This window comes from Panthera onca, chromosome D2 (genome assembly GCF_046562875.1).
Source record: "Panthera onca isolate mPanOnc1 chromosome D2, mPanOnc1 haplotype 2, whole genome shotgun sequence".
NCBI classification, from domain to species: domain Eukaryota; kingdom Metazoa; phylum Chordata; class Mammalia; order Carnivora; family Felidae; genus Panthera; species Panthera onca.
The window spans coordinates 6,574,031-6,601,325 of record NC_138349.1 but is presented as its reverse complement, the minus strand read 5'-3'; the positions used below and the strand labels follow the sequence as shown (position 1 = coordinate 6,601,325).

The 27,295-nt window shown below is 45.2% G+C and overlaps 2 protein-coding genes across 7 annotated transcripts in view; one reads left to right on the top strand and one right to left on the bottom strand.

Moving 5' to 3' along the window:
• The window catches only part of DHX32 (DEAH-box helicase 32 (putative)), a 53,019-nt gene extending 45,299 nt beyond the window's left edge, over positions 1-7,720 (bottom strand). For all 5 annotated transcript variants that reach the window (XM_060641218.3, XM_060641220.3, XM_060641221.3 and 2 more), the window contains exon 1: positions 7,528-7,720. The gene's annotated coding sequence lies outside the window, so the exon portion shown is untranslated. The remainder of the gene's footprint in view (positions 1-7,527) is intronic.
• A 158-nt stretch (positions 7,721-7,878) lies between these two features.
• The window catches only part of FANK1 (fibronectin type III and ankyrin repeat domains 1), a 103,684-nt gene continuing 84,267 nt past the window's right edge, over positions 7,879-27,295 (top strand). For both annotated transcript variants that reach the window (XM_078434947.2, XM_078434946.2), the window contains exon 1: positions 7,879-8,015. In XM_078434947.2, the coding sequence (XP_078291073.1) occupies positions 8,003-8,015 (13 nt within the window). In that variant the 5' untranslated portion in view covers positions 7,879-8,002. The remainder of the gene's footprint in view (positions 8,016-27,295) is intronic.

The window sequence follows — 27,295 nt, the reverse complement described above, 5'->3', positions numbered from 1 at the left end:
CTGTGTGATCTAATTTACAGCCAGTCCCTTTCACGTCCACTCTTTAGAAAAAGGGTTGTGGGAGAAAAGGGAATGAACACACACACACACACACACACACACACACACCCCTTACCTTTCAGAAAACTATTCTTTTTATAGGACTCCCAAATCTGTTGTGACCCTATTTGACCCATGAATTTTTCTTGAAGAATCAGTGTTAGTTTGTATCGAAACCTTAAAAATAGTTTAGTATCTATTTAATGTCTCTTCGTATTCTGTACAGCAGTAAATGTTTTATTACTAATATATTTGCATATAGGATCAAACAGAACCAGTCATAAAAAGAAAAAAAAAAACCCTAAGGATGAATCTTCTATAAATACTAAGCTTCATAAGTTGTGCTTTTGTCATTTGTATCCCCAAACTCAGATATTCCCCAGTGTCCCAGATTTCGGGATCTCCTAGGAGAAACACTACCCTTGATAAAGTGAGCTCTGATCTCTATTATGACAGTCTAAGGGCTGAAAAATAAAAAGTATTAATTCTGGCCATTTACGGGAGCAGCGTAGTAAAAGGAGACCTCTGTCTATGCGGAATCTTTGGAACCAAGCTGTAACACTAATGCAAACACTCAGAACACGCACTCAACACGTTTACTCGGATTTTCACTTTGCCCTCTTGCTCTAGGTTCACGGCAGACTTCCTAAAGTCAAGATCCATTTCCAAGCCCTCTTTACAATTCTGTGAAGTAAGACAGAAGGCTTTGTACAGACGTGATCAATAAATATCTGCCGAACTAATAAACAATATCCTTGTAACCCATAATTATAATGTTTAGAACACAGAAGGTTAATGAGGCATTACGAGTGACTAATAACTGTCTTCAGGATAAAAGGCTATTATTTTTTAGAGAACAGGATCACTGATCCAACATTCCATGCCAATTCTATTCAAAATGCTTATTTGTGGCAACATAAAGAGCTTGCGCGGCATGTAAATCAACCCATTGCTTCCTTCATTGAAGAAGTCTTGCTATTAAAAATGTCAGCTCAGCAGAACAGTATGATTAGTGCCACAGTCTACTGACATCTGGCACAAGCCCCTTATCTCACTGCAGACCAGTAACAGTCTGTGGACGGACACCGGTTCGCAGACCACACTTTGAGAAGCACGGTTCGATATTGCTACTAAAGTTGGACCAGTAACAATAATGGTAATGACGATAATTCTATCAATTAGCCTTTATAGAGCGTGCTTATTGGGTGCCAGATGCTCTAGGTACTTAAACACTTTGTATGGATTATTTCATTTACACTCTTAAAGACCCCATGAGGGTTCACTTTATTATTTCCATTTTTCAAGTGGGGACATGTAAGCCATCAGAGCTTTAGTTAATTTCTCCGGCTTCTAAGAGCTCGTCTGTGGCAGAGCAGGGGCGTGAAGTCGGGAAGTCTGATCTCAGCTTAACCTCAGTTAAGTGCAGAGTGGGTGCCTGACCGCGTTGGGCCACACTGCTTCCGGACTGCACACAAGAACACGGGCTCACGCCGGAACACTGTGGGCTGAAGAAACACTTGACGCTATGGGGGATGTCAGGCAGGGTGGTCTGGAAGAAATACCATATGACAGAAAACGTGTAGTTCCCTTATGGAAAGAAAAACGTTGAAGATGTTTGAAAACCATGGTTGTAATCACCCACGTGGAGTTACAAATATTTAACATGTAAACTTTATCTCCCAGGCCTGTTATACTTTAATTGACACAATGGGCTTATATCATTACTAGGACTTTTAGAAGGTTACCCCGTTGTTTGCTTTTGTTTTAATTGGCTCGGAGCTCCCCAAAGCACATCCCTTTGGTTTCTAGCATCTACTTGAAACCTTTCTTGGACGAGATAAAAGCTAAACATTTATTAAAAAAAACAAACAAAACAAACTTTACTGCCAGACTTCTAACAAGTTGACTTTGTTTTGATCTTAAGTAAGCAAATTAAATCAACTGACTTTAAAAACACGCAAATTTCAAAAATGATTCACTTTTAACTCACTATTGGTTCATTCCAAATACTGCTTGGGGGCGCCTGGGTGGCTCAGTCGGTGAAGCATCCGACTTCGGCTCAGGTTCATGATCTCGCTGTTCGTGAGTTTGAGCCCCGCATCGGGCTCTGTGCTGACAGCTCGGAGCCTGGAGCCTGCTTTGGATTCTGTGTCTCCCTTTCTCTCTGCTCCTCCCCTGCTTGCACTCTGTCTCTGTCTCTGTCTCTCTCAAAACTAAGTAAACATTAAAAAAAATTTTTTTTTAAGTTAAAAAAAAAATACACCTTGAATAACCAGTCCTGCGCAATTAATATAAGAATCCTATGTTCCACTGGTAATTTAAGTTTTTTTAGACTTATATACAGGAAGATCTCCCAAGCGCAATCAATACTTACATATCATGACAACCTATCACTTCTCATATGCAAATTCAGAAAGGGTTTTATTAGAATCTCAAATGACTGGGCCATTTCATGCTTTCAATATGGCTTTGTTTTACTGAATAATACTCTAGAAACTAATATCTGAGTAAAGGTCTGCTAAAATATTAATTTGGCTTATTTATGCAGTCTAGTTAGATATCTGAGCAAACGGGTGAGATCTAGGAAAAGCTGAAATCTTAAGAATAGGTTACTGCAGCCTTCACTAGGAAGTTAACATTGTTATTTTGCCTCCAACAAATACAAAAGGAACTTACACCCACCTTTTTGTAAAGACGGGATTTGTTTGGGGTATCACCCTAACTCCTGAAGCTACGTTTTGCTTGAATTATTCCAAATGGAGATTGTGAACAACCACAAATATCAGGAAATTGTCTTTTCTTAACAAAGTAACGGATAGTCACTTTTCAGTAACTTGAATAAACCAATAATAGTTTGATAAACTGTGTCATGCATTCTATGGCAGGTGGAAGAGAAGAGAATTATTCTAGGCAATGCCAATGCATGAACCCCCTCAAGAGTAGGGATTCTGTTTTATTAATCCTCCCACATTTTGAGCTTCCTTTTTTGGCCACGCCTCTTTCGTCCCCTTGGGTTCTTCCACTGCACCCACCGCATGTCAAATAACCGTGCACCCCAGGGTTCCATCCTCGACTCTCTCTTCTCGTTCCACGTCCTCTCCCGGGGGAAAAATTGTTCATATTTTTGCTTCGATGACTGAATGCTTCATCTCAAGTTCTACCTTAATCTCAGACTTCTTTCTTTAGGTCCTGACTTACATGTCCAACTACTAGTTAAGGGACAGCCCATTTAGAAGATGGGCATTCAAAGGAACTGAACTCATCCCGTCTGCACTTCTCACACTCCTTAAAAATAGAAAAGCCCTCTTTCCTTCTTTTGTGTTCTGGATTTCAACAATTAGCAGAACAATTCCCCCCATCACCTGGGCATCATCCCTCTTCACATGGCTTCTGCCTCTTCACATCCTACAGCCCCAAACTGGCTGTTCGGACCTCTCTCCCTATTCACGGCCCTCCCAACCGCCACTGTGATTTGACCATTTCTTCATGGGATTACTACAAAGCCTCCAACTTTGTTTTTTTCTGCCTCTAGTTCTGGCTCTCCACCAATCTGTCCTTCACATGCAGCCAGTGGCCCCTTTCAAATGGAGAAGTGATCACGTCACTGACCCAAATCCTTCTCATTACCTTCACGATAAAAATCTCACTCTTTGGGTTCTTTCTGATTTAATGCCTATCTGCCCCTCAGCTCCACTTCCTTCTGTGCTCTTCTAGTAAGTTCTCTCTGCTCCAGCCACAATGAACTCCTGCTTAGAGTTGCTTTCCTGTGCCTCTGTGCCTTTGACTGTTCCTCTGCCTAGGAAGCTGTTCCTCTGCCTAGGAAGCTGTTCCTCTGCCTAGGAAGCTGTTCCTCTGCCTAGGAAGCCCTCACACAATCCATCAGTCATTTCCTAGTCCCTTTACGAAGGGCGATCCCCAGGAAGTACCTAACATGTTACGGATGTTCAATAAACGTTTGCTATACTCCTGCAATGACAACCATTTATGTTTAAGGAGTTCTTTACAATATAGGAGATATTTTCACTCATATCTATAATCACATTTAATTGACTTTGATTTTCAAAACTGGACCGTGAAGACAATCATTGCAGATCTCATTCTCCCCAGTTATCCACAAGGAAATATGGCTCCTAACTTTCCAAAGTGGCATAGCTCAAAATTAACGCAATCATCCCTGACTAAAAGCTTGTCCTTTTTTATTATTATCCTAAATTATGAGCTGAAAAGCCACGATGAACTAAAAGGGGGTACTGGACTTAGCTCCCCAAATGTTTAATCAGAGGCACAGCCCCAGGCACATCAAATGACAGAATACTCTACAAGGGCGTATAGTACAGGGCCCGGTGCCAAACTGGCTAGTGCCCCCAGTAGGCGAGAGAGAAGTGCATTTTGTGAGCATTAGCCTAATCCTGGAAGACTTTCCAGATGAGGGGGCAGCAGCATGGGCCTGATGCCCAATTACACTAAGAATGAGTCAACGCTGAAAGAGCATTCCTTGAATCCAACTATTTGAGTGCAGACCTCTACAGGTCTGAAGGACAAAGAGGAAACAAGCAGACTCGAATCTGTTTTCCTTGACTGAACTTTTGTTAAGTTTCAGAAACGAGTGGAGATGGGGGCGCCTGGGCAGCTCAGTCGGTTGAGCATCCAACTTGGGCTCAGGTCATAATCTCGATTATGTGTTGATTTTAGGGGATAGTGTGCTTAGGGGAGAAATAACTGGCTGAGGGGGTGAAAGTGGGGGAGGGAAAGGTATAAACACATCTAAAGACGATTCGTGGGTTGGAGCCCTGTGTCAGACTGCGTGCTGACAGCTCAGAGACTGCTTTGCATTCTGTGTCTCCCTCTCTCTCTGCCCCTCCCCAGCTTGCAGTCTGTGTGTGTGTGTGTCTCTCTCTCCCAAAAATAAATAGACGTTAAAACAACTAAGACCAAAAAAAAAAAAAGTGGAGAAAGAGAAAAAAGTACCCTCACTCTGGCAAAACAAAAAACAAACAAAAATCCAGTAACAAAAATGAAAACTTCCTCTGACTTATGATACTAAGGCTGGGAAACAGCAGTAATTTGCTTTTCTTTCTTTTAAAAAAAATCATCCTATTTGAGTTAAATAACGTTAACTTCCTATGACAATTATGTTTACTTTGAATTGCTGCAGCTAAGAGATTGAAGTAAGAAAAAGAGAGGCTATGTCTGTCCCTTCACTGCCACCTTATTCCCTGGTGACAGTGCTTTGGTTTGCTATGTTTAGTTAAGCCATCAGCAAAGAACATAATGTAACTATTCTATCTAATTTGATGAGCTTGGCAATTTCATTAAAAATCAGGACTTTATTGTGTTTCGCCTGGCCACCAATTACATCCTGAGCAGGCCAATGAAAGAAATAGAAAACATGTGGCCGGAAATCCCCAAAAGGGGCAACCAATACCTTTACCGTTCATCTCAACCCCTATCCCCTTAGCAACTTTCTGACCTCAGGATAATGAAACATATCCCTTTATCTAAAGCAATTTCTCTAAAACGCTCTTTTCACTCGTTGGACAAACACAAGGACACCGTACCAGGTGCTGGAGGGAGAAAGAGAAATGAATGTTGTCTTTAGATGTGTTTATACCTTTCCCTCCCCCACTTTCACCCCCTCAAGCAGTTATTTCTTCCCTAAACACACTATCCCCTAAAATCAAATGTGGCTTTTCACAGTTGCCAACTATTACCTGAAATATTTCAATGCAAGACTTCCTCAAGGTCAAGTTCGTAGCCACTGATAAAATCATTTTTCCATACCGCTAAGCATAAAGTACTTTCCCAACACACATTTCCATTTTTCCAACCTTAAAATCTGCACGCAACCACCAAACTCTTGAGTCCTTGTTACTTCAGCGTGGAGATCTACAATATTGTTTCTTCGTTCTTTTTAAATGCAAATACCGAATCCTTTCCTGCTTGAGAAAAGACAACCCTACCTCTTTTATGTGTTCATAAAGACCAGGTTTTTATGACTCTCTTGTCACTTTGATTATGATATTACTAATGGACACCGCTATGTTGGTTTCTTGGATGAAAAGACCAATTCACAACGTTGCTAATGGTTTGAAAACTAGCGTTTGCAAACACCGGTACTCCAGAAGCGCTGTTGACCTTAGATGCCGTTCGTCTGAAAATGCATCCCCTGTCTCTAAGTTTCAGGGAACAGGTAATTAAGGTGCCATGAAGTGTTTACTTTCCAATCTGAATTTATTACTTCAATATTTTAGTTCATGAGTTATGGGTTCTGTAGAGATCACACTGCTTGTCAATACCCACGCATAAACCTTCTTGCTTTGACAATTAATCTGAAAAAGGCCCAATATAGTCCGAGAGAGGAACAGCCTAGTTTGGTGGAACATAATAAACGTCCATTCCCATCATAGAATATATGCTTCTCAGGTTCAATTAACCTCTAAACGATTCTCTTTCTAAGAGGAAAGCAATTTACCTTGGCGTCCTTGTCATCTACGGAGTGGAAATCTCTCTAGTGGCAAAGAATGAGTAATGGCTTACACGACCCAAAAAGGGCTCTCTTCATTTCCCTCCGGTGCTGTCTAGAGCAGCGGTAGGAACTGGCAGAGGAGCCATAATCGGCAGATACCAGCACGAAATCAATCATGCAGTTTCCACCCGCCCGCACTTGCCTTCTCAATCTTTTTCCTGCCTCTCCTCCATTTTTCTTCCCTCTTTAAGGCTGCTCGTTTTTCTTAATCTTTGACTCTCTCTCCTGGTTGTTTGCATTTTTACAACCTACCAGACACAACCTCCTGTGATCCTCAGAGCTTCCGTAACAGCACAACGGGCACCAGGACTTCAAAACCCACTTATTAGGATACTATTGTGTGGGGTAATGTTACGTTTGTTTAACAGCCCTCTAAAGTTTTGGTACAAAATATGTGGACTCCGCAGCTCAACCGAAAACGGGGAGGACTGAAATAAACAAAACACACACACACACACACACACACACACACACACACACACACACACACACACGATCCAACCGGAAAGATCCAACCCCAGGCCCACTGCCTGAAATGTGATACTTGGGATGACAGTGCAATGTGGGGCACCGGAATTCTCCTGGGTTTCATGATTCCAGGGACACATTTGGCCCACCGCCGACCACAGAAAAGGCTCTCATTGGCTTTACGCTTCCCATAAATGCGGCCCCGGGGGACCACCCTCCCCGGGCCCGGCCGACGCCCCGGCTGCCGAAGGAGCCCCTGTTAGGAGGGCTGGGGTGCCAGGGTTCGCTCCTGCCGCTGACACGCGGGCTGCGGGAGGCAGCAGCGGGGACGCGGCCCCCACCCGGGCGGTTCCGGGAGTGGGGGCGGGGTCGTCCGGGGCCAACGGGCGGGCAGGGGGGCCCCGGGGCGGCGGGGGGCGCGCGGAGTCCCGGCGGCCGCAACAGGTGCGCCGCGGCCGCCCACCCGCCCCTCCCGCCGCCCGGCCGGCCTTTACCTGCAGCGGCGGCTCCCGAGTCCGGGGAGGGAGGCCCGGGCCCGGCCGCCCTTCCCAGCCGGGCAGGCCGAGCTCGCCGGACGCACGGACCGACGGACCGACGGACACCTCGGGAAGGAGACTGGGGGCCGGAGGCCCCCGCCCCGAAGGCCCGGGCACAGACCCCGCCGAGGGTGCGAGGACTACTGGAGGGGGGGTGGGGGGGGGGCGCGACCGGCCGACCGGGCCTCAGGGGCAGAGTCTCCAGCCGACGACCGGGTCGTCGCCCTCGCTCGGTGCCCCCGGCGACGCGCGGGCCCTCGCGCTCGCCCGCGTTTCTGGGCGGTTTTGGTCCCTCCCTCTCGCCGTCCTTCTGGCCCCTCCTCCCCGCCCTCCGGGTTGTCAAGGCAACCCGAGCGACGCCGGCCGCGGCGGAGAGGCGTTAGAAGGGGCGGCGCCGGGGGCTCGGCCCTTGGGGGCCCGGGAGCGGCTGACCATGGAGCCCCAGAGTAAGGGGGCCCGGCGGGGCGGGCCGGGGCCTCTCGGGGACGAGGGTGGGCGCCCCGGGCGCGGTCCGCCGGCTTTTGACACGGAAACAACGGTTCTCCCCCGTCGCGCTTTTCTCTCCCGGAGGGAGCAGAGGGGCTAAAGCTGCGGCGGGAGGCCCGCGGGGTCAGGAGCGCCGAGGGAGGGCGCTGGGAGCCGGAGGGACGCGGAGCTGGGGAGTGTGGCCCGGGGGAGGCAGCGCCCCCGCGGCGTGCTTTCCTGAAATTGCAACCGAGCAAATCCGTGCACTCTCAGGACCACGCTCATTGTTGTCATTTTAGTTTAGTCCGTTTCGCTGTAAAGAGCCGTCCTGCTTCTAAAACGTCAGCGACTGAGCAGGCAGCGAGGCTGCGTCTGGCGTTTACGACGGAGACCCCGTCCTCCCCCGCCCCCTCCATCGTCGCTGATTTAAAGGAGAAAAAAATGGGGCTTTTGTCCAAGCTTACTCGATTCATTGCTAGGGGTCCTACGAGGTAGGACAGTCCAAAACAAAACAAAACAAGAATCCTTTTCCCGTTTCCCACATTGTTTGGCAAAAGGTGGGCAGTCTGGAGTGGCGAGATCTAATACGCGCTCCAACTTATCTGGGCTCCCCAGCCCCCAAACCTCTCTAGGGCCGTTGTGCTCTGTCCTCCTTTTCCAAGCTAATGCCTTGTTGCTCCTTTTGCTCTTAAAACAAGAACAGTGTTTTCTACGGACACTTGGAAGGCCTTACCTTTATAGAAGGATACATCCCGTTTGACTCTCAAAACCAAGTCGTCTTTTCTTGGACAATTTGAGAAATGGAAGTAATCAGACCAAATCCATTCTCTGGGAGAAAGGCTGGCATTTAAAAAAGTCATTAGTTTCCAGCAAGAAGGTTTTAAAGGTTGGTTTCCTTTCTTTTCACTCATTTTGCTGGGGCAAAGCTTACAAGTTGTGAGTTACAGTTGCTTGAGCTGAATTTATACACTATTTCTGCCATTTGCATGTATCTCACTGGATGCTACGTCTTTAACGTAACTTGTTGAAAGATGCTGAATGTGCAACAGTGCTAAAATGTTTGCGGTCAAACTGATGCTGGGCTGTGTATGTTCTCTGTTTAGGGAAGAGATGAAATGAAATCTATCTCTTAGAAACAGCCCCTCTATTCCTTCAGATATATGTTATTGTTTAAATGTGTGAAGTTTACATTTCAATTAATTCAGTGCTCACTGTCTTTATCCACTCACTCGTTCAAAGTATCTATTATGTTCCAGACACGGCTCTGGAGATCAGGAGTGGGACCATGAACAGGGCAGTGGTTGGGTCATCCCCGGAAAACCCGGGAGAGACCCGGGGAACAAACCTCGCCTCTCTGAGGTCTGAGACTGGGGGAGAGGAGATGGACAGAAAGCTTCTGGGAGGAAGTGATAGGAGGCCTGCAGAACGACCCAGTGAAGAGTAAGGAAAAAGGGTGGATGCAGAGGGAACCCCTGATATATAGGCCCTGAGACTTGAAGGGCGGTGTGGGTTTGAAACTCAAGAGTAGGAAGATGAGTAAAGCTGTAGCTAGGAAGACTCGGGCGTTACAGTGGCGTAGAAAAAAGAAGTCTGGAAAAGCCGACAGGAGCCAGATCATGAAGGCTTTATAAAACTATGTGGGAAATGTATTTTGTGTATGAATTATACACTTATATCCCATTGCATTGGGTTTTGAGGTGGGTGGAAAATTTTTGTTAACTAATCCGTGCCTGGGGAACTGTACGTTTATTCCTTTCTACATATTCTTAAATGCTTTTATCAGTTTAATGCTTTTATCAATTTAATGTTATAATCCAAACAATCAACATTTACCTTAGGAAATTTTTTTTCTTTTAAGATTTTCTTTTCTTTTTTAATTTTTTTAATGTTTATTCGTTTTTGAAAGACAGAGAGAGACAGAGCACAAGCAGGGGTGGGGCAGAGAGAGAGGGGGACGCAGAATCTGAAGCAGGCTCCAGGCTCTGAGCTGTCAGCACAGAGCCCGACGCGCGGCTTGAACTCAGGAACCGCGCGATCATGACCTGAGCTGAAGTCAGATGCTCAACTGACTGAGCCACCCAGGTGCCCCAAGATTTTATTTTTAAGTAATCTCTACACCCAAGTTGGGGCTCTGACTTATAACCCCGAAATCAAGAGTCACATGTTCCACTGACTGAGCCAGCCAGGTGTCCCAGGAAATTCTTTCACAGTCTAATGAGCACCATTTTGGATAAATATTTACTAAATCATTTGCTGTTAGTTAATATTTAAAGGACACATTAAATGAATTTTTTTTTTTAAGTTTATTTATTTTGAGAGAGAGAGAGAGAGGGAGAGAGGAAGGGGCAGAGAGACAGAACACAAGTGGAGGAGGGGCAGAGACAGAGGGAGAGAGAGAATTCCTGACAGTGCAGAGCCTGATGCGGGGCTCGAACCCACGAACCTGTGAGATCATGACCTAAGCCGAAATCAAGAGTTGGACACTTCACTGATTAAGCCACCCAGGCACCCCACCATTAAATGATTTTTAAGGTTCCTTTTAACTTCAAAATTCGTACCTAACTTTCAAAATTCAGATTTTACCTGAAACTCACAATATTTCATCCTCTCAAAGATATTGGAGAGCACTGAAGATACACTATTAACAAGTACTGTAATTATAACTACAATTAAACTATTGTCAGTATGATATTAACAATATGTTGTCATTATCTAAGAAATTGTAAGCCTTGTGTTTACATGACACCTTTTGTTAGTGACGGGTTTCAAAGAACATTTTACAGCTACAGTTGAATGTACCATCAGTAAATTGATTGAAAGGAAGGATCCTTCTTAATTGCTTTAAGGATCAGACATATACCCAAGGACACCCCAAGGAACTGCAAGAGTCAGTCTTATCCATTCTGTTTCCACACACTTAGGTTTCTATTACTCTTCAGAATGACCTTTATTAACTGAGTCATTAAAATCCAATAAACATAAACTCTTCAGACCTCACAACTGGTTCATACTCTGGCCATGGGCAGAGGAGGACAGGGGCTACCAGTATTATACAGAATAATAATAAATCAATGAGCCAAGAAATGACTCCCCAGGGTAATGGCAAATTAAGTTCACAACCTTGGGCTGTTCAGAGTGGTTTTGGCTCTTGGCTTACACATTTATGTCTTTAATTATTTTCTTCCTAAACTACACTGTTGGAAAGATAACCCACACATGAAATAACATGGGAAATATACGTCACATTTTTTTCTGGATTTGTTTTTAGAAAATATTGAAGTTCAACAGTACTGTCTCTTTCCTAATTTCCTAGTGAGTGACAATACCAAAAGGTAGCTTTGGGGTCTTTACCCTGGCTTTCGTGATCTTTCCTAACCCCACCAAATCACCCTAAGCAGACACACAATCGGTGTTTATCAAATGCAACATCAAGATAAGCCCCCAGCGCCCACTTAGGACCCTGTTGAACTGCCTACTCTCCGTATAAAAAAATCGGGGTCCAGCTTAGACCAGGCAGCAGCTGACTGACACATACCTGCCCTTGAAAAGAAGTGCTCAATGGGGATCTAAGTTCTTCCAATGACTAAGAGACTGAGGCATTCACTGAAAGGACTGAAGCCTTCTCCAAACCTGTTTTTCTACTGGTCTAACATCTTTGATAGGATTACACCATCTTCCCAGTCATCCCAGCTGGAAATGCAAGAGTCATCCTTTACTCCTCCGTTCCACTCACTACCCCTCGCACCACCCCACCCACCAGCGTGCCTGTTTATCGCACCTTTAAAATACACCCGAACGTGCACCTTCCCCTCCCTGTCGGAATCACCGGGATTCCAAGCCACCATCTTGCTAAAGCCATGAACGGAGGCTTCCCTGATATCTGCAGTTCCTCTCCTCTGCCCCGTCTGTGCTCTACCCGGAAGCCAGAGTGACCTCTTCAAAATAACATATTACCTCGTGCCACTCTTCTGCCAAAAGCCCTCTAGAGTTGTTGTAATGATCTGGTTGCTGCTTCAAACTCACCAGGTGTATGATAGATAATGATGCTTCAAGCGTATGGGTGTTTTACTCCCTTAAACATAACAAGCTCCTTTCAGGGCGGTGAGTCTTTGCACACACTTTTTTCCCCTCCTGTTCTGAGGGTGTTCCGACAGGTCTGAATCAACATCCTCTGGTCTAAGCTTAGCCATCTCCTCCTTTTCTTCTTCTTTTTTTTTTTTTTTAAAGATTTCTTTTTAAGTAATCTTTATACCCAACGCAGGGCTCGAACTCAAAATCCTGAGCTCAAGAGTCACAGGCTTTACTGACTGAGCCAGCCAGGCGCTCTATAGCCGTCCCCTCATTGAATCCCTCCCTTACACCCTAAAGTAGGTAGTGCCCCCTTCCTCATGTTATTCCTACCTTTGTGGGTTTTCTCTTCCTGATCGCAATTGTAATTCTTGTGTTAATTAAAAAAAAAAAAAATCTGTTTTCTCCACCAGATTGTAGGATTGTGGAAAAGGGCCCTGCCTGCCATTCTGGCCCTGGTGCCTGACGGGAAGTAAGCCCCGAAGAAGCATTTATTGAATGGCTGGCACGGCTGTTAACAGCTGAATGCCTTATCTAACTTTATTTCCTTGAGAACGAGGTGTAGTTAAAACCAAAAGCCATTTTGCTCTGCCACAGAAAGGGCTGTGCTCCAGAGGAATCTGAAGTGGAGATTGTTTCAGATCAAGTTCATTCAACTCAGGCGCTTGTAAATGTTAGCTTGGTTACACACACGGCCTTCCTTTTCACCAGCCTCAAGGAGACGTTTCGAGAATCTCATTTTATCCAATAAAATTAAGGAAATGGGCAAGCCATCTTATTTTTGAGACCAAAGGCTCCCCAGATCATCCACCCAGCGAAATCTGCTCACTGCCATGAGATACTGGTGTGTTAATTACCTAAGAGACTGGTACGAATTTAACAGTAATTACATAAGCCCAGGATCGTTTTTTTAAAAAATCTGTTTAGCAGGGTTTTTTTTTTCTCAAGTAGTCTTGACCCCTAAAGAATATTAATTCTATCAATTAGGTTATAATTTAAATATTATTAAGAAATGCACATATCCCTCTCTCTCTGCCCCTCCCCCTCTCATGCTCTGTCTCTCCAAAAGAAATAAATGTTAAAAAAAATTTAAAAAAAAGAAATGCTTATATAAATCAAGTTCAAAACTTAGGAAAAAACAATTTCAAAGCAACATCTTTTAAATAGCTGTAGTTTCAAATCCCCATCAAAAGGCTAAAATCATGGCAATCCTGACCTCCGGATGCTCAGCCAGCCCCGGAAAGGGGGCAGATCGACTTGATGGTTGCCGCTGGGTCCCACCAGGAGCTCGGGTTCACCTCAGCATTATTCCTCGGCCAAGTCTATTCCTGCTAACTTGGATTTTACCTCCACTGGATGGGAAAAGGGAGCGCTGTTTGGACGCGCCTCCTCTCCGGAGGACCCGCCCGGTCGCACCCAGGAGCTGGGCGCGCCCACCGGGCTCCAGGAGGGGTTTGTGCACACCCGCGTCAACCCGGAATGGCCTGAATGACTCATGGAGGACCGAAGGTGGTGCGAACTCCTCACCGAGTAAACAACTCACAACCCTGTTCTTGCATTTTTGTGCTCGCAGGGCTGGTGACAAGCCAGGGGCGTAGATGCTTATGGTTGGGAGCCTCCAGCTGCACTGGGGGGTTGGGGGGGCATTTCTCTCCTGGGAGGTTGAAGGAAGGGAGGAGGCATTCCTTTCTCCTAGACCCCAGGTGCCAGTTCTTGTAGCTGTGCCCTGTCCCCTTTCAGGTTGTCAGGGACCCTTCTCTGGTCTTGTGTCTTAGGAACACGGTCTCTCCTTCTCCTCTCCTGCCTCCCAGTCTCAGTCTGGAATGCACTCACTGCCCACCCACCTGTCTATTGGTTAAAAACAAGTCTTGGGGCCCCTGGGTGGCTCAGTCGGTTGAGCGGGGGACTTAGCTCAGGTCATCCTCTCACGGGTTCGGGAGTTCGAGCCCCACGTTGGGCTCTGTGCTGACAGCTCAGAGCCTGGAGCAGGTTTCGGATTCTGTGTCTCCCTCTCTCTCTGCCCCTCCCCCACTCACGCTCAGTCTCTCTCTCTCTCTCAAAAATAAATGCTTAAAATTTTTTTAAAAAAACAGTGTTGGGGCACCTGGGTGGCTTAGTCGGTTAAGCGTCCAACTTCAGCTCAGGTCACGATCTCACCCTCCGTGAGTTCGAGCCCCGCGTCGGGCTCTGGGCTGATGGCTCAGAGCCTGGAGCCTGCTTCTGATTCTGTGTCTCCCTCTCTCTCTGCCCCTCCCCCGTTCATGCTCTGTCTCTCTCTGTCTCAAAAATAAATAAATGTAAAAACAAACAAACAAACAAAAAAAAAACAGTGTTTATAAAAAAAAAAACCAAACGAGTCTTGCAGGGGCCTGGGTGGCTCAGTTGGTTAGGCATCCAACTTCCAGCTCAGGTCATGATCTCATGGTTTGTGAGTTTGAGCCCCCCACCCCCACCCCCGCATTGGGCTGTTTCTTAGCACAGAGCCTGCTTTGGATCCTCTGGCCCCCTCTCTCTACCCCTCCCCCCCCAAAAAAAATAAACATTAAAAAGAAAATTTTAAAAACGGAAAACAAGTCTTGGACTTCACTGTCTCTTGGAAACTTTGCCTATTTCCCATCTCCCAACCTAAATCAGAGTGACTTTCTCCCTCTTGGGTTCTGGGTCTGGATTTTATTGATACTTTTATTATTCTAACATGTTGTAACCAATATATATATCTGTTCAACTCTCCCATTAGAAGTTAACTTGAAATGGATCAAGAGATCAAACATAAGACCTGAAATTTTAAAATTCCTGGAAGAGTGGTGCTGGGTGGCTCGTTGGTTAAGTGTCTAACTTCGGCTCAGGTCATGATCTCATGGTTCATGAATTTGAGCCCCGGATCAGGTTCTGTGCTGACAGCTCAGAGCCTGGAGCCTGCTTGAGATCCTGTCTCTGTCTCTCTGCCCCTCTCCTGCTCGCTAACTTGCGTGTGCTCTCTCTCTCTCTCAAATATAAATAAACATGTATTTATTTATTTTACATTTATTCATTTTTGAGAGACAGAGACAGAGCACAAGTGGGGGACAGGCAGAGAGAGAATGAGACACAGAATCTGAGGCAGGCTGCAGGCTCCAAGCTGTCAGCACAGAGCCCGACACGGGGCTCGGACTCACGAACTGTGAGATCATGACCTGAGCCGAAGTCGGACGCTTAACTGACTGAGCCACCCAGGTGCCCCAAGTTTTCTGTTCCTTTTTAAAAAGCTTTTGACGGGTGCCTGGGTGGGTCAGTCAGTTAAGTGTCTGGCTTCAGTTCAGGTCATGATCTCATGGTTTCTGAGTTCAAGCCCTGCTCAGTGTAGAGCCTGCTTCAGATCCTCTGTCTCCCTCTCTCTACTCCTCCCCCACTCTCTCTCTCTCTCTCTCTCTCTCTCAAAAATAAACATTAAAAATATTTTTTGAGATAGATACTAACCTTATTGTTTTTCAGCCTACTTTTTCAAATATGTGCACTGAAGACTGTGAATTTCCCTCCAAGCCCAGATTTAACCAAAGTCCCCACGTTTTTATTTTTTGTGAAGTTGTATTAAAGCATGACATGTGCGCAAGAAAGTGCCCGGTGTTAAATATACAGGTTGATGAATTATCCCAAAGTAAACACACCTGTAACCAGCTGATAACCACACTTGTAACCCAAATCAAGAGACAGCTATTAGTTCAAAGCTTGAGTCTCCTAATATTGCCTGTTCCTTTAAAGTTCATGCCGGATCATTCCAACATCTGAATCACTTATAGGTTCGTCTCTCTTTTCTGTTTCTCAGTTGTTTGGTCACGTATCTTGGCATTCCTGGATTTTTTTTTTTTTTTATTATTATTTTTTTATCGAACACTCAACATTCTTTGTGAAAATCGTAGAGGTTTTGGTAGTCGTTATCCATAGAGGATTTCATTTACTTTCGTCATCAGTTAATTTAGCTGAGGGTGGTCTATTTTCAGTTTGCATTTATTCTTAGGATGTAGCCATTTCAGGGATCTGAGCTGAAAACTCGGGGTCTTTACTAGTGCCCTTGCCTTTCAGCAGGCCTTCTGGTTCATTTTGGCTCCCGGCACCCGACACCGCCCAGACTTCTGCTCTTCTGTGGTCGGCAAGTTCGTCAAGTGGGTCTCAGGGGGCTCAATGTCTGTGCTCCCTTTTCTCTAGGGAGAAACCACCCCTTAAGCCTCGGTTGTTTGGGGGGAATTCAACCCAGTGTTTTTGTCTCCCAGCTCAGTGCGCCCGTTCAAAGCTCTACGATAGTGCTTTGTGTTTGTCATCCACGACCCGGTGATGATTCAGCAAACGCCAAAGGTCCAATGTAGGGGGATGTACGGCCAACTTCACTATGAGTTAACAGTGCAGAGCCTGCTTGGGGTTCTCTCTCTCTCTCCCTCTCTCTCTGCCCCTCCCCTGCTCGAATGCCCCTCTCTGTCTCTCTGTCTCTCAAAATAAATCAACTTAAAAGATGGGGCGCCTGGGGACTCAGTGAGTTGGGTGTCCGACTTCGGCTCAGGTCATGATCTCACGGTCTGTGGGTTCGAGCCGCACGTCGGGCCCTGTGCTGACAGCTCGGAGCCTGGAGCCTGCTTCAGATTCTGTGTCTCCGTCTCTCTCTGCCCCTCCCCAATTCCCACTCTGCCTCCCTCTCAAAAATAAATAAACTGTAAACAAAATTTAAAAAGAAATGAAAAGATCTACGTCCTGATTTCAGTGGCTCAGATAGTTGTAATGATAGGATATTTCAGGGTTAGCTTGTCCCCTCTGTGAATTATGAGGTGGGCTTTTCAGATTGGACGTAGTCTCCTTGGGCACTATAGCTACATGAATATGCACCTTGTCCTAACTTATGCTTATGCATTCTGTTCTGTGTGTGTATGTGTATGTGTATTATTTATTTTTTTTTTGAAAATGTTCAGAGCCGTAGAACAGTTCAAAGTCATACAATGAACACTTCCATAGTCTTCACATGGATTTGACTGTTTACATTATGCCAGAGTTGATTTTTCTCTTTCTCTTCCTTCCCAGATACACACACACACACGCACACTTTTTGAACCATTTGAAAGATGCACACACCATAATACTTCAGTCCTCAACACTTTAGCATGTTTTTCCCAAGAACCAGGACATTTTCTTCTGTAACCACAATACCACAATAATACACCCCCAAATTTAACATTGATACAATAATATTATCTAATGTTCCGTCCCTACTCGTATTTTCCCAGTTGTCTTAATAATGTGCTTTATGGTTGTTGTTGGGTTTTTTCTTTTTAAATGATTGGGACCCTTTTCAGGATTACACTTGGCATTTAATTGTCTTAGTCCTTCAGTCTTCTTTAGAGCAGTCTCCGTATTTTTTTGTTTCTTTCACGACACTGATATTTTTGAAGTGGCCGGGCCGGTTACCTTATAGAAGGTTCCATGCTGGATTTGTCTGATTGTCGCCTCATGGTGTTTTGAGTCAAATATTTGTACCGGGAATGTAACGTTACACAGACGATGCTCTGTCTCTTTCGTTGCGTCTTATCAGGAGGTCCATGATGTCAGTTCTGTATCCTGATACAATGTCACTGCTGCCACTGAAACAGAAGAGACGAATGTTCTGGAATGAAATGTACTTAGGAGTTGGGGAATCTGTTAAGAAGACAAAGACTCGTTTCTCAAGGCTGCCAGGACTGATGCTACAGGAGCCGGTCAATTTGTATTGCTTAAGCCACAGCTTGGCTCTTCTTACAGGTAGAGGGTGGCAGGTAGTATGAAAATGAAGGACATGCCCCTCCTCCCTAAGGCACCTCCTAGCACAAGAGAGACGCTAACATGTATGAAAGAATTTTCCAGTGTGATGGGAGAGAATATTTTTCAGCTTAGGACTAGAGCCCAGATGTGAGCATGGCAAGAATAGTGACTCAGGGGTTGGTAATTGGCACAGACCCCACTCTCCATGTTTTTATTTTCACTGCTTCCCAGTATGTACTTACGATTCTCATTACGTCTGTTTCCTCCTTGCCTTCCACATTCACTGTAGTCATTCACATTTCTATTCCCTCCCTCATGTTGACTCACCGGAGCCCTACCCTGCACTGCCCCGCAGGACCTGTGGTAGCCTGCCTCCAAGATGGCTCCCTGTGAGCCTTCCTGCCTCCTGGTGTTCTCACCTGTACCCTGCCTCACTGTGCCAGAGTCGGTCTGTGTGACCAATGACATATGGCAGAAGTGGTGTGTCACTTCCAAGATTAGATTATAAAAGGCTGGGGCTTCTGTCTTGGGCTGGTCTTCAATCTCTCTCTTTCTCCCTCCCTGCCTCTCTCTCTCTCTGTCGTCGTCGTCTTCTTCTTCTTCTTCTTCTTCTTCTTCTTCTTCTTCTTCTTCTTCTTCTTCTATCACCTACCAATTGCCATGTCATGAACACACTCAAGCATTCTATGGAGAGACCTACATGGCAAGGAACGGACGGGGCCAAGGATCAGAGAGGACTGACTCCTGCCAAGAGCTCAGCGAGTGAGCTGGTGGGCAGATTCTCCAGTCTCAGCCAAGCCGGGAGAGGACAGCAGCCCCAGCTGTCAACTTCACCATAATCTCTGAAGAGACTGAGCCAGACCCACCCAGCTGAGGCATCCCAGACTCCAGACCCTCAAACACTGTGAGACCATTATTTATATATGTATATGTGTGTCTATATATATATATATCATATATCACATATATATAATCATATATACGAGCATATTATTTATACTACATTCCTCTCTGTTCTGTACTTTCCTTTTTTTTCACCTAACGTTATATTTTGCTTTCTTTTTATTACCATGGTTTCTCATACTTTAAACAACTATATAATATTCCATTGTATAAATTTGCCATAATTTATTTAACCAGTCCACCACTGATAGGCAGTTTGTCTTTAGTCTTTTGCTACTGTGATAGGGTGAGTAAAAACATGTCAACAGCTTAATCCCCTGAACCTGTGAATGTGTCCCCTTTCATGGCCAAATGGGCTCTGCAGCTGTGATTAAGTTAAGGGTGGTGAAAAGGGGAGATTAGCCTGTATTATCCAGGTGGCCCCCATGTAACCAATCACAAGAGTCCTTATTTAAAAGGGAGGCAGGAGCTTTAGAGTCAGGATGAAGGTGTGAGCGGTGCTTCGGGTGAGAGAAGGTTGGAACCAGAGCATGTGGGTATCCCCCAGAAGCTGGAAAAGGCTCGGAAATGTACTCTCCCCTAGAACCTCCGGAAAGAACAAGCCTTTGATTTTAGCTGGGCGAGACCCATTGTGGACTTCTGGCCTCCAGAACTGTAAGGTAATGAAGTTGTGTTGTTTTAAGCAGCTATGTTTATGGGAGACGGTTACAGCAGCCGCAGGAAATGCACAGCTACTATTACGATTATAAACAGAGTTGCATTGAATTATCTCGTACGTTGCACATTTTGCATTTTGTGCAAGCATACTTGCAAGAGAAACGCCTAGGTGTAGGATTGCCCAAAGGCAGTGTTAGTTTGGTTCAGTCCCACTTCCAACGGTAATTTTTGTGAGAACGTCTTCCACAGCCTCTCCAATGAGTGCATAAACTTTTGGATTTTTACCGTTCAGCAATTGAAAAACCCTAATTTCTTTGAACGAGCTAATTATTACTACGTACTCCTCATCCGCACACCGTATTTAGAATCTCCGTCAGAGGTAGGACTAAGTCCTTGTTTCTATTTTATTCCATGCTGTTTGCCTGTGTCCCTCCTATTACCTTACATAGAGCGGGCTCTCCTCATAGAATGATAAAAGGATGTATATCCAAAGGTATCCATTCTGCAATAGTGGGCAAGAAACGTTATATAGAATTCATTTTACCCATCTTTCTATCCAACAAATACCACGTCTAAAAACATTTCCTCTGTTTTGGACAAAAACATCCTTCATGGTAACCGTTGCTGAGTGCAGAGTTAAGGAATGGTTGCCTGCCCTCATTGTGTCCCCTGCCCCCCCTTTTTGTTGCTGTTTGACTGATGGATGGAAGGTGGGATCACCCACGGGTGGCCTCCCCCTGCCTCTGTGCCCCAGACAGCTACCGCAGACCTTTCCCCTTTAACAGCAACACGATCCCCGCTCCTGGAGGTAGGGCTCAAAAACTTGTTTGTGCCCTATTTAAGGATGAACAGCCGCGCCGCAGACTGTAACCTTCTGCTTTTCCGGTAAAGGATGAAACCTCTAGAAACTTCCACCTCCTTCCTTCTCTTAGCTTGGGAATGGTTCCTTAGGTTTCTCCCTATCTATTTACACTGCCAGTGCTGTGTTTTCCTGTTTTTGAGATCTTAAAACTTCACAGAACGAAAAAGCTGTCCCTTTTCCTAAAAGACGGTGGAGACGTTTCGTTGTTTTAAATTCGTTTCTTTTGTTTATAATGTAACCCGGTTGGTTTGAAATTTAATTAAAAACGTTGTTTGGCAAAAGTTCTGACCCGAGAAATCTCCTGGGTCATCACGTAAGCTGTTAGCTAAAACTTTTTTTTTTTTATCAACTTTTTTTTTTTTTTTTTTTTTTTAGTTTTGGGACAGAGAGAGACAGAGCATGAACGGGGGAGGGGCAGAGAGAGAGGGAGACACAGAATCGGAAACAGGCTCCAGGCTCTGAGCCATCAGCCCAGAGCCTGACGCGGGGCTCGAACTCACGGACCGCGAGATCGTGACCTGGCTGAAGTCGGACGCTTAACCGACTGCGCCACCCAGGCGCCCCAGTTAGCTAAAACTTAACTACATAGCGCTTAGCCTCAATGAGCATCAGTGTGCACATGCAGAATTTTCAAAACTTGCAAGAGACCACAGAGCTTAAGTATTTTTTTTTTAATGTTTATTTTTGAGAGAGCGAGAGGGACAGCGTGAGAGTGGGGGAGGGGCAGAGAGAGAGGGAGATAGAATCCGAGGCGGGTTCCAGGCTCTGAGGGGTCAGCACCGAGCCCGACGCGGGGCTCCAACTCCGGGACTGTGAGGTCATGACCTGAGCCGAAGCCAGACGCTTAACCGACTGGGCCACCCAGGTGCCCCACAACCTAAGTATAGTAAGTCCTGGAAAGACAAAACAAATCTATTGGCAATGAGCCTAATTATGAAACTTCTTTGGTTACGGACAGGGGTACAACAGGATGAAGTTTTTTTTTGTTTTTTGTTTTTTGTTTTTTTTTTTTTTTTTAAACGTTTATTTGTTTTTGAGACAGAGAGAGACAGAGCATGAACCGGGGAGGGGCAGAGAGAGAGGGAGACACAGAATCGGAAGCAGGCTCTAGCCATCAGCCCAGAACCCGACGCGGGGCTCGAACTCACATACTGTGAGATCGTGACCTGAGCTGAAGTCGGAGGCTTAACCGACTGAGCCACCCAGGCACCCCCAGGATGAAGCCTTTTAAGAGAAACCCATGACTTCTGTCCTCTTGTCATTCTGAATCGGTGGCAGTTAATACCCCACGAAGACTCTGAAGACAGACTGGTGCTTCTCCATCCTTTTCTGATCGCGTGTGCCCACTTTCTGATGGTCTCTTATTCCACATGAGACCTAACTGTGAGTCGTTTCGCGGTCCACCAACAGGAGGGCGCGTCTGTGACGCATGCTGTCCAAGGGCCTGGTGCTTCATGTGCCGATTTGTTGATCATCGTGGGTCGTGACTTAATGACCCACGACTGGAACCTGAGGTACACATGATGGGAACGTGGTTACGCAGGAGAACGTGATGACGCGGGAGCACTGAGGCTGTTAGCGCGAGAGTCAGGTCTGTTTGTCCCAGCTGTTTCTCCTAGAGCTTTCTCCCGGTGATCATGCTGGCCACACCACTGCTTCCAAATGGCATCTCTTCAGCTTGAGTTAATTTTAGATAAAGATGAACTAATATCGGGATAAGCCCTGGGTGTTGTATGTAAGCCAGTTTGACCATCAATTATATTAAACAATAATAAAAAGGAAAAAAAAATGAACGAATGTACAGACATGTGGTCGTCCCAAGGACATTTAAATTAGCATTAGAACTAGTATTTCTAAACTCCCTACCTCCCCACTACAGTGTGGGACACTACTCTTCTCCCTTAGGAAATCAATTTCCTATGGACAGTATTTTTTTTTTTCCCCCAACACAGAACGTGTAACAGTCTAAACTTCCATTGCTTTTTCGTTTTCCAAAGCTCCACTGTGCCTATCTTTATGCCTTAAAAAAAAAACAACAACTCTGCAATCTCTTATGTGGCAATTTCCACACCCCACTCCCTGCCTCAGCTAGGTGGTAAAAGCCCCAGGAGTACAGGAATCACACCTGCCTGTTCACTGTGTCACCAGCATTTTCGCAGCGTAGACACTTCGTTAGGGCCTTAAGGATTGAATAAGTAAATGGAAGTGCGGGCAGGATTGAAAACGTCCAAGATGAGAGGAAACTTCTAGTGCTATGGATAAAGAAACATTGACCCAAGGCAGTGTTTCTTTACCATATTTTCATCATTTTTCCCCAGGGAGAAAAATGCTGAGAAAAATTAAATACATTGAAGGGAATTAAATATTCAGATAACCTTGAGCTTTGAAAGGCCACTGTAATAGCTAAGATCCCCCCACCCCCACCCCCACCTCCGGGAATTAATTTGGGACCTATTGTTCAAGTGGAAGGTCTATGATCTGAGGTCTGGTCTCCTATTTCTCTGTGGGCTTCCTTTGACTTCCTGAAGATTCGATTGACTGTGCAAGGGTAGGGGAGGAGGGTGGTTGTCCTCAGAAGTGTGGTTTGCGAGCTCCTGGGTTGGGTGAGGCACGGAGGTGAAATGAGAGCATTTCTGGCAATGAACTTGTATCCCATCTGCGGGAGGTTTGGTGAGAAGGAGCCAGGGAGACTGGAAGCGGTTGGCAGAACCTTGGGAAAGACGGGTAGATCGAGTTCTACCAGGAATCAATCCAGGAATATTAAACTTGACGATGATGCAAAAGCGGCTTTGCCCTGTGTGGGGAGAATTGCCCCTCTGGGGGACAGATTCATTTACATCCTCTGTTACCACTGGTTCTGTTCAACTTAGCGTGAACCAGGCTGTGCAAGACAAGACTGGAAGACCTGAAAGGGCGTGATGTGAACGTTGCATATTTTTTCCCACTGAAGCACAGATTTTTTTTTTCCCCTATAATTTATAAGTGACCGGCGTTTTCAAATTTTAGATTGCTCTCTATTAACTACACAGTTTGTAATAACTGTGATTAGCTGTTTGCTTCTTTCCTCACAGTTATACTATTTTGTTCCTCTGGGTATGAAAAAGGAATGAGAGGTTTTTAAATAAGATTTTTATCAATGGAAAGTAGGAGCTGTGCGCATTTCGTGGAGAAGGTAGTCTAGAGGACAACCTTTATGGACCCGGGGCAAACTATATTGATTGTGTAATGTGTATATGTGGGGGGGGGGGGGAATCTATAGTTAAAAAAAAGCTTGCCACTTCATTATTTATAACAGCCAAGAGATGAACAACTCCGGTGTCCATCATCAGATGAACAGATAAGCAAAGGGTTTATACATAAAACGGGATACGTTTCAGCCATAAAAAGGCAAGCAGGCTACGGCCTGGATGGACCTTGAAGACCATACGCCAAGTGAAATAAGCCAGTCACAAAAGGATAAATGCTGTCTGATTCTACTGTCAAAGGACAAAAATAATTTAGGAATGCTTGTCCTTTGTTTAAGAGCAAATAAGCCACCGAGGGGGGACTACTGTGTCTCTCAAGCAGTGGGATACTCTTCCTGAGGCATTTTGGGCGAGAGTGAGTTTTATAGAGCTTTAGAGGAACCATGCAGGGCAGGGCGTGATTGGCTGGGGTGCATATGTGACCTTATTTAGAAAGCTCTAGGCGGAAATAAGTAGAGCCCAGAGCTGGCTCAGCATTTGGCATTTCTGGTCAAGTGGGAGCAGTTACTGGAACACAAAAGTTGGGTTTGCTGATCTGGCACCTGGGGCTGGAGTGCCTCTAACGTGGGCCTGGAAATTTAGTTCTCCTCTTCCCTAGAGCAGTCAAATCCATAGACCTAGAATGTAGAGTAGAGCTTGCCAGCAGCTAGGGAAAAGGAGGCGCGGGTGCTGTTTGGTGGCTAAGCATAGGATTTTAGCTTAAGATTAAAAAAGAGGGGCGCCTGGGTGGCGCAGTCGGTTAAGCATCCGACTTCAGCCAGGTCACGATCTCGCGGTCCGTGGGTTCGGGCCCCGCGTCGGGCTCTGGGCTGATGGCTCGGAGCCTGGAGCCTGTTTCCGATTCTGTGTCTCCCTCTCTCTCTGCCCCTCCCCCGTTCATGCTCTGTCTCTCTCTGTCCCAAAAATAAATAAAAAACGTTGAAAAAAAAAAAATTTAAAAAAGAAAGTTGTGGAGATGGGTAGAAGTGATAGTTGTTCAGTAACGTGAGCGTCCAAAACACCGCTAAGCTGTATACATAAAACGGTTACAGCGGGGCGCTTGGCTGGCTGAGTCGGTTGAGCGTCCGAGTCTCGATTTCAGCCAAAGTCACGATCCCAGGGTCATGGGCTCGAGCCTCGGGTCAGGTTCCACACGGGGCGCGGATCCTGCTCAAGATCCTCTCGCTCATGACATGAGCCGAAACCGAGAGTTGGATGCCTAACCCACCAAGCCACCCAGGTGCCCCGACGGTGACTAGAGTTGAGATTTCTCAACCGATCCGGTCAACAGACAGAGGACGTTGAGACCATGTCTCAAAGTGCAGGGGAAGCATATAGACTCGGGCGGTAACTGCTGCCTCTTGCACAGAACTGTGCTTTAAAGAAAAAAAAATTCCCCTTTTTTATAGAAAATCAGGAAAATATGCGTAAAAAACTTTTGCCACTTAATGGGAGAAATTTAAGCTAAATAATGTTCAGCATCTTCATCCTTAAATGAAAAGATGATTTAAAAATCTCTAAGATTACTACTTTGTAATTGATCAGCACAGAACCATTGAAACTTTGTTCAAGAAAAAAATTTTTAACTCCCTGTGTTTTTTCCCCTTGCCGAGGGGCGCTGGCGAACATAACAAGTAATTTCAGACACTGAACAGACTCGGTACAGGATGCAGGAGAAGAAAGCCATACATTTAGCCTGTACGTTTTGCCTTTTATTTTTCTGAAATTCAAGTGCAGCCTGAACCTTGAAACTCTGGCCTCTGAGTCTCAGAACCGCGGTGGTACGTTAGCTCAGTGTAAAAGTGAGCTGTGACTTTTGTGAAAAAGTGAAATGTGTCCTGATAGCCATTTTGATGAGACACCTGGATGAATTGTTTTTCAGCCCTCCCTATTCGGTAGATTTATTAAGTAGAAAATTTCAGGAAGGTTTTGTTTGTTGTTTTTTCTGAAAATGTTTTCTGGGGTAAAACTTTGTAATCTTTTTTTCTGTCTCCTGGAGTAGTCCTAGTAATAAATGCAGATACTATGGAATGATTGTTTTTGGGCAGAAGGCCATATATACTTCGGGTTTTCTATGTGACTTATGTACAGGGTCAACAAACACTGTGAAGACCATCGTCCTAAATAGCAAATGTGTCCGAGTTGGGCTCGGCCACTGTGTTTGCTGTTGGCCCAGAGCGAGCCCTGGGAAGCAGGTACGCCAGGGAGCAGTGGTGCAAAGCTTCTAGCAATGGTTTTGCACACTGCTTGCCAGAACTCCAGTCTATCAGCAGATTAAGGCTTTGATATTAGGTGAGGCTTTTTGGTTAAGGCTTGTATGGGTTTATATCCAATTAAAAATCAGCTTTCAATGTATTAAAGAACCCTGTTTATTTCAAAGCAAATTTGGGGGATGTCCACTTTTGTTCTTTCGTGGTGCTACGTACTAATTTCACGGCCCATCTGATTATTTCCTCCATGAATCAGAAAATCCTTGGGTGCATCTCCCTGTTTCCCCTCTCTTGATCTTGGCTGCTCTTGGCCTTGTGCACTTAACTGCGAAGTCGATTCTAAAATTTGTATTTTCACAAAAGTTGTTGAGATTTCCATTGGGATTAAATCGATAGGTCATTCTTTTTTTTTTCTTTTTTTTTTCTTTCTTTTTTTTTTTAATTTAAATTGGTTTCCATATATCGATAGGTCATTCTGCGGAGAGCTTTATGGTAGCGAATTTTCCAATCTCCGAGCTTCATTTAGTTCCTCATTTCTTATGTCTGTGGTACATTCTAAAATGCTATGATTTTTTTCTATTAAGGCCTCACATGTTTCATAGATTGATTACTAGTTTCATTGCATTTTCAGTGCTATTGTAAATTGTTCGAATTGTTAATGTTTAATTTTTAAAAAAACGTGCATTATTTTGAGAGAGAGAGCACGCGTGTGCACGCAAGCTGGGGAGGGGCAGGGAGAGAGAGAATCCCAAGCAGGCTTGCATGGTCAGCACAGAGACCGACATAGGGCTCAGTCTCGTGAACCATGAGGTCATGACCTGAGCCGAAATCAAGAGCCAGATGCTCAACTGACAGAGCCACCCAGGCGCCCCCAGTAATTTGTCTTTCAAGGGGCTGATCTATTTCATCTAATCTGCAGGCTTTCTAAACAAAGTTCTTTTTAGTAGTATCTTTTATTAGTCTAATGTCTGTAGGGCCTGGAACATGCCCCCTTTCTTTATTCTGGCTGTTGGTAATCTGTGTTTCTCCCTTTTTCTTGGTCAGTCTGCCTAGAGCTTTAACCATTTGATTTCTTCAAACAACCAGCTTTGGATCTCGTTGACTTTTCCAATTTTCTGTTTTAAATTTTACTGATTTGTCTTCTATATAGTCTTCTGCTTGACTTGGGGTTTATTCTGCTTTTCTCTGCTTGAAGTAGATACTTAGATGATACTTTTCTGATGTAATAACTTAGTGCTATGAATTTTCCTCTTAGCACAAATTTGGATAAGTTGATTATGTTTGTTCAGCTCAAAATATTTTCTGGTTCTCCTTGAGATCTCCTCTTTGACCCACACAGCCTTTACAAGAACATTGTTGAGGTGTGCCTGGGTGGCTCAGTCGGTTAAGTGTCTGACTTTTCCCACCACCCCCCCCCCCCCAAATTTTAATTCAAATTCTAGTTAGTCAACATACAGTGCAATATTGGTTTCAGTAGTAGAATTTAGGGACTCCTCACTTGCATACAACACCCAGTGGTCATCACAACAGTGGCCTCCTTAATACCCGTCACCCATCTAGCCCATCCCCTGCCTACTTCC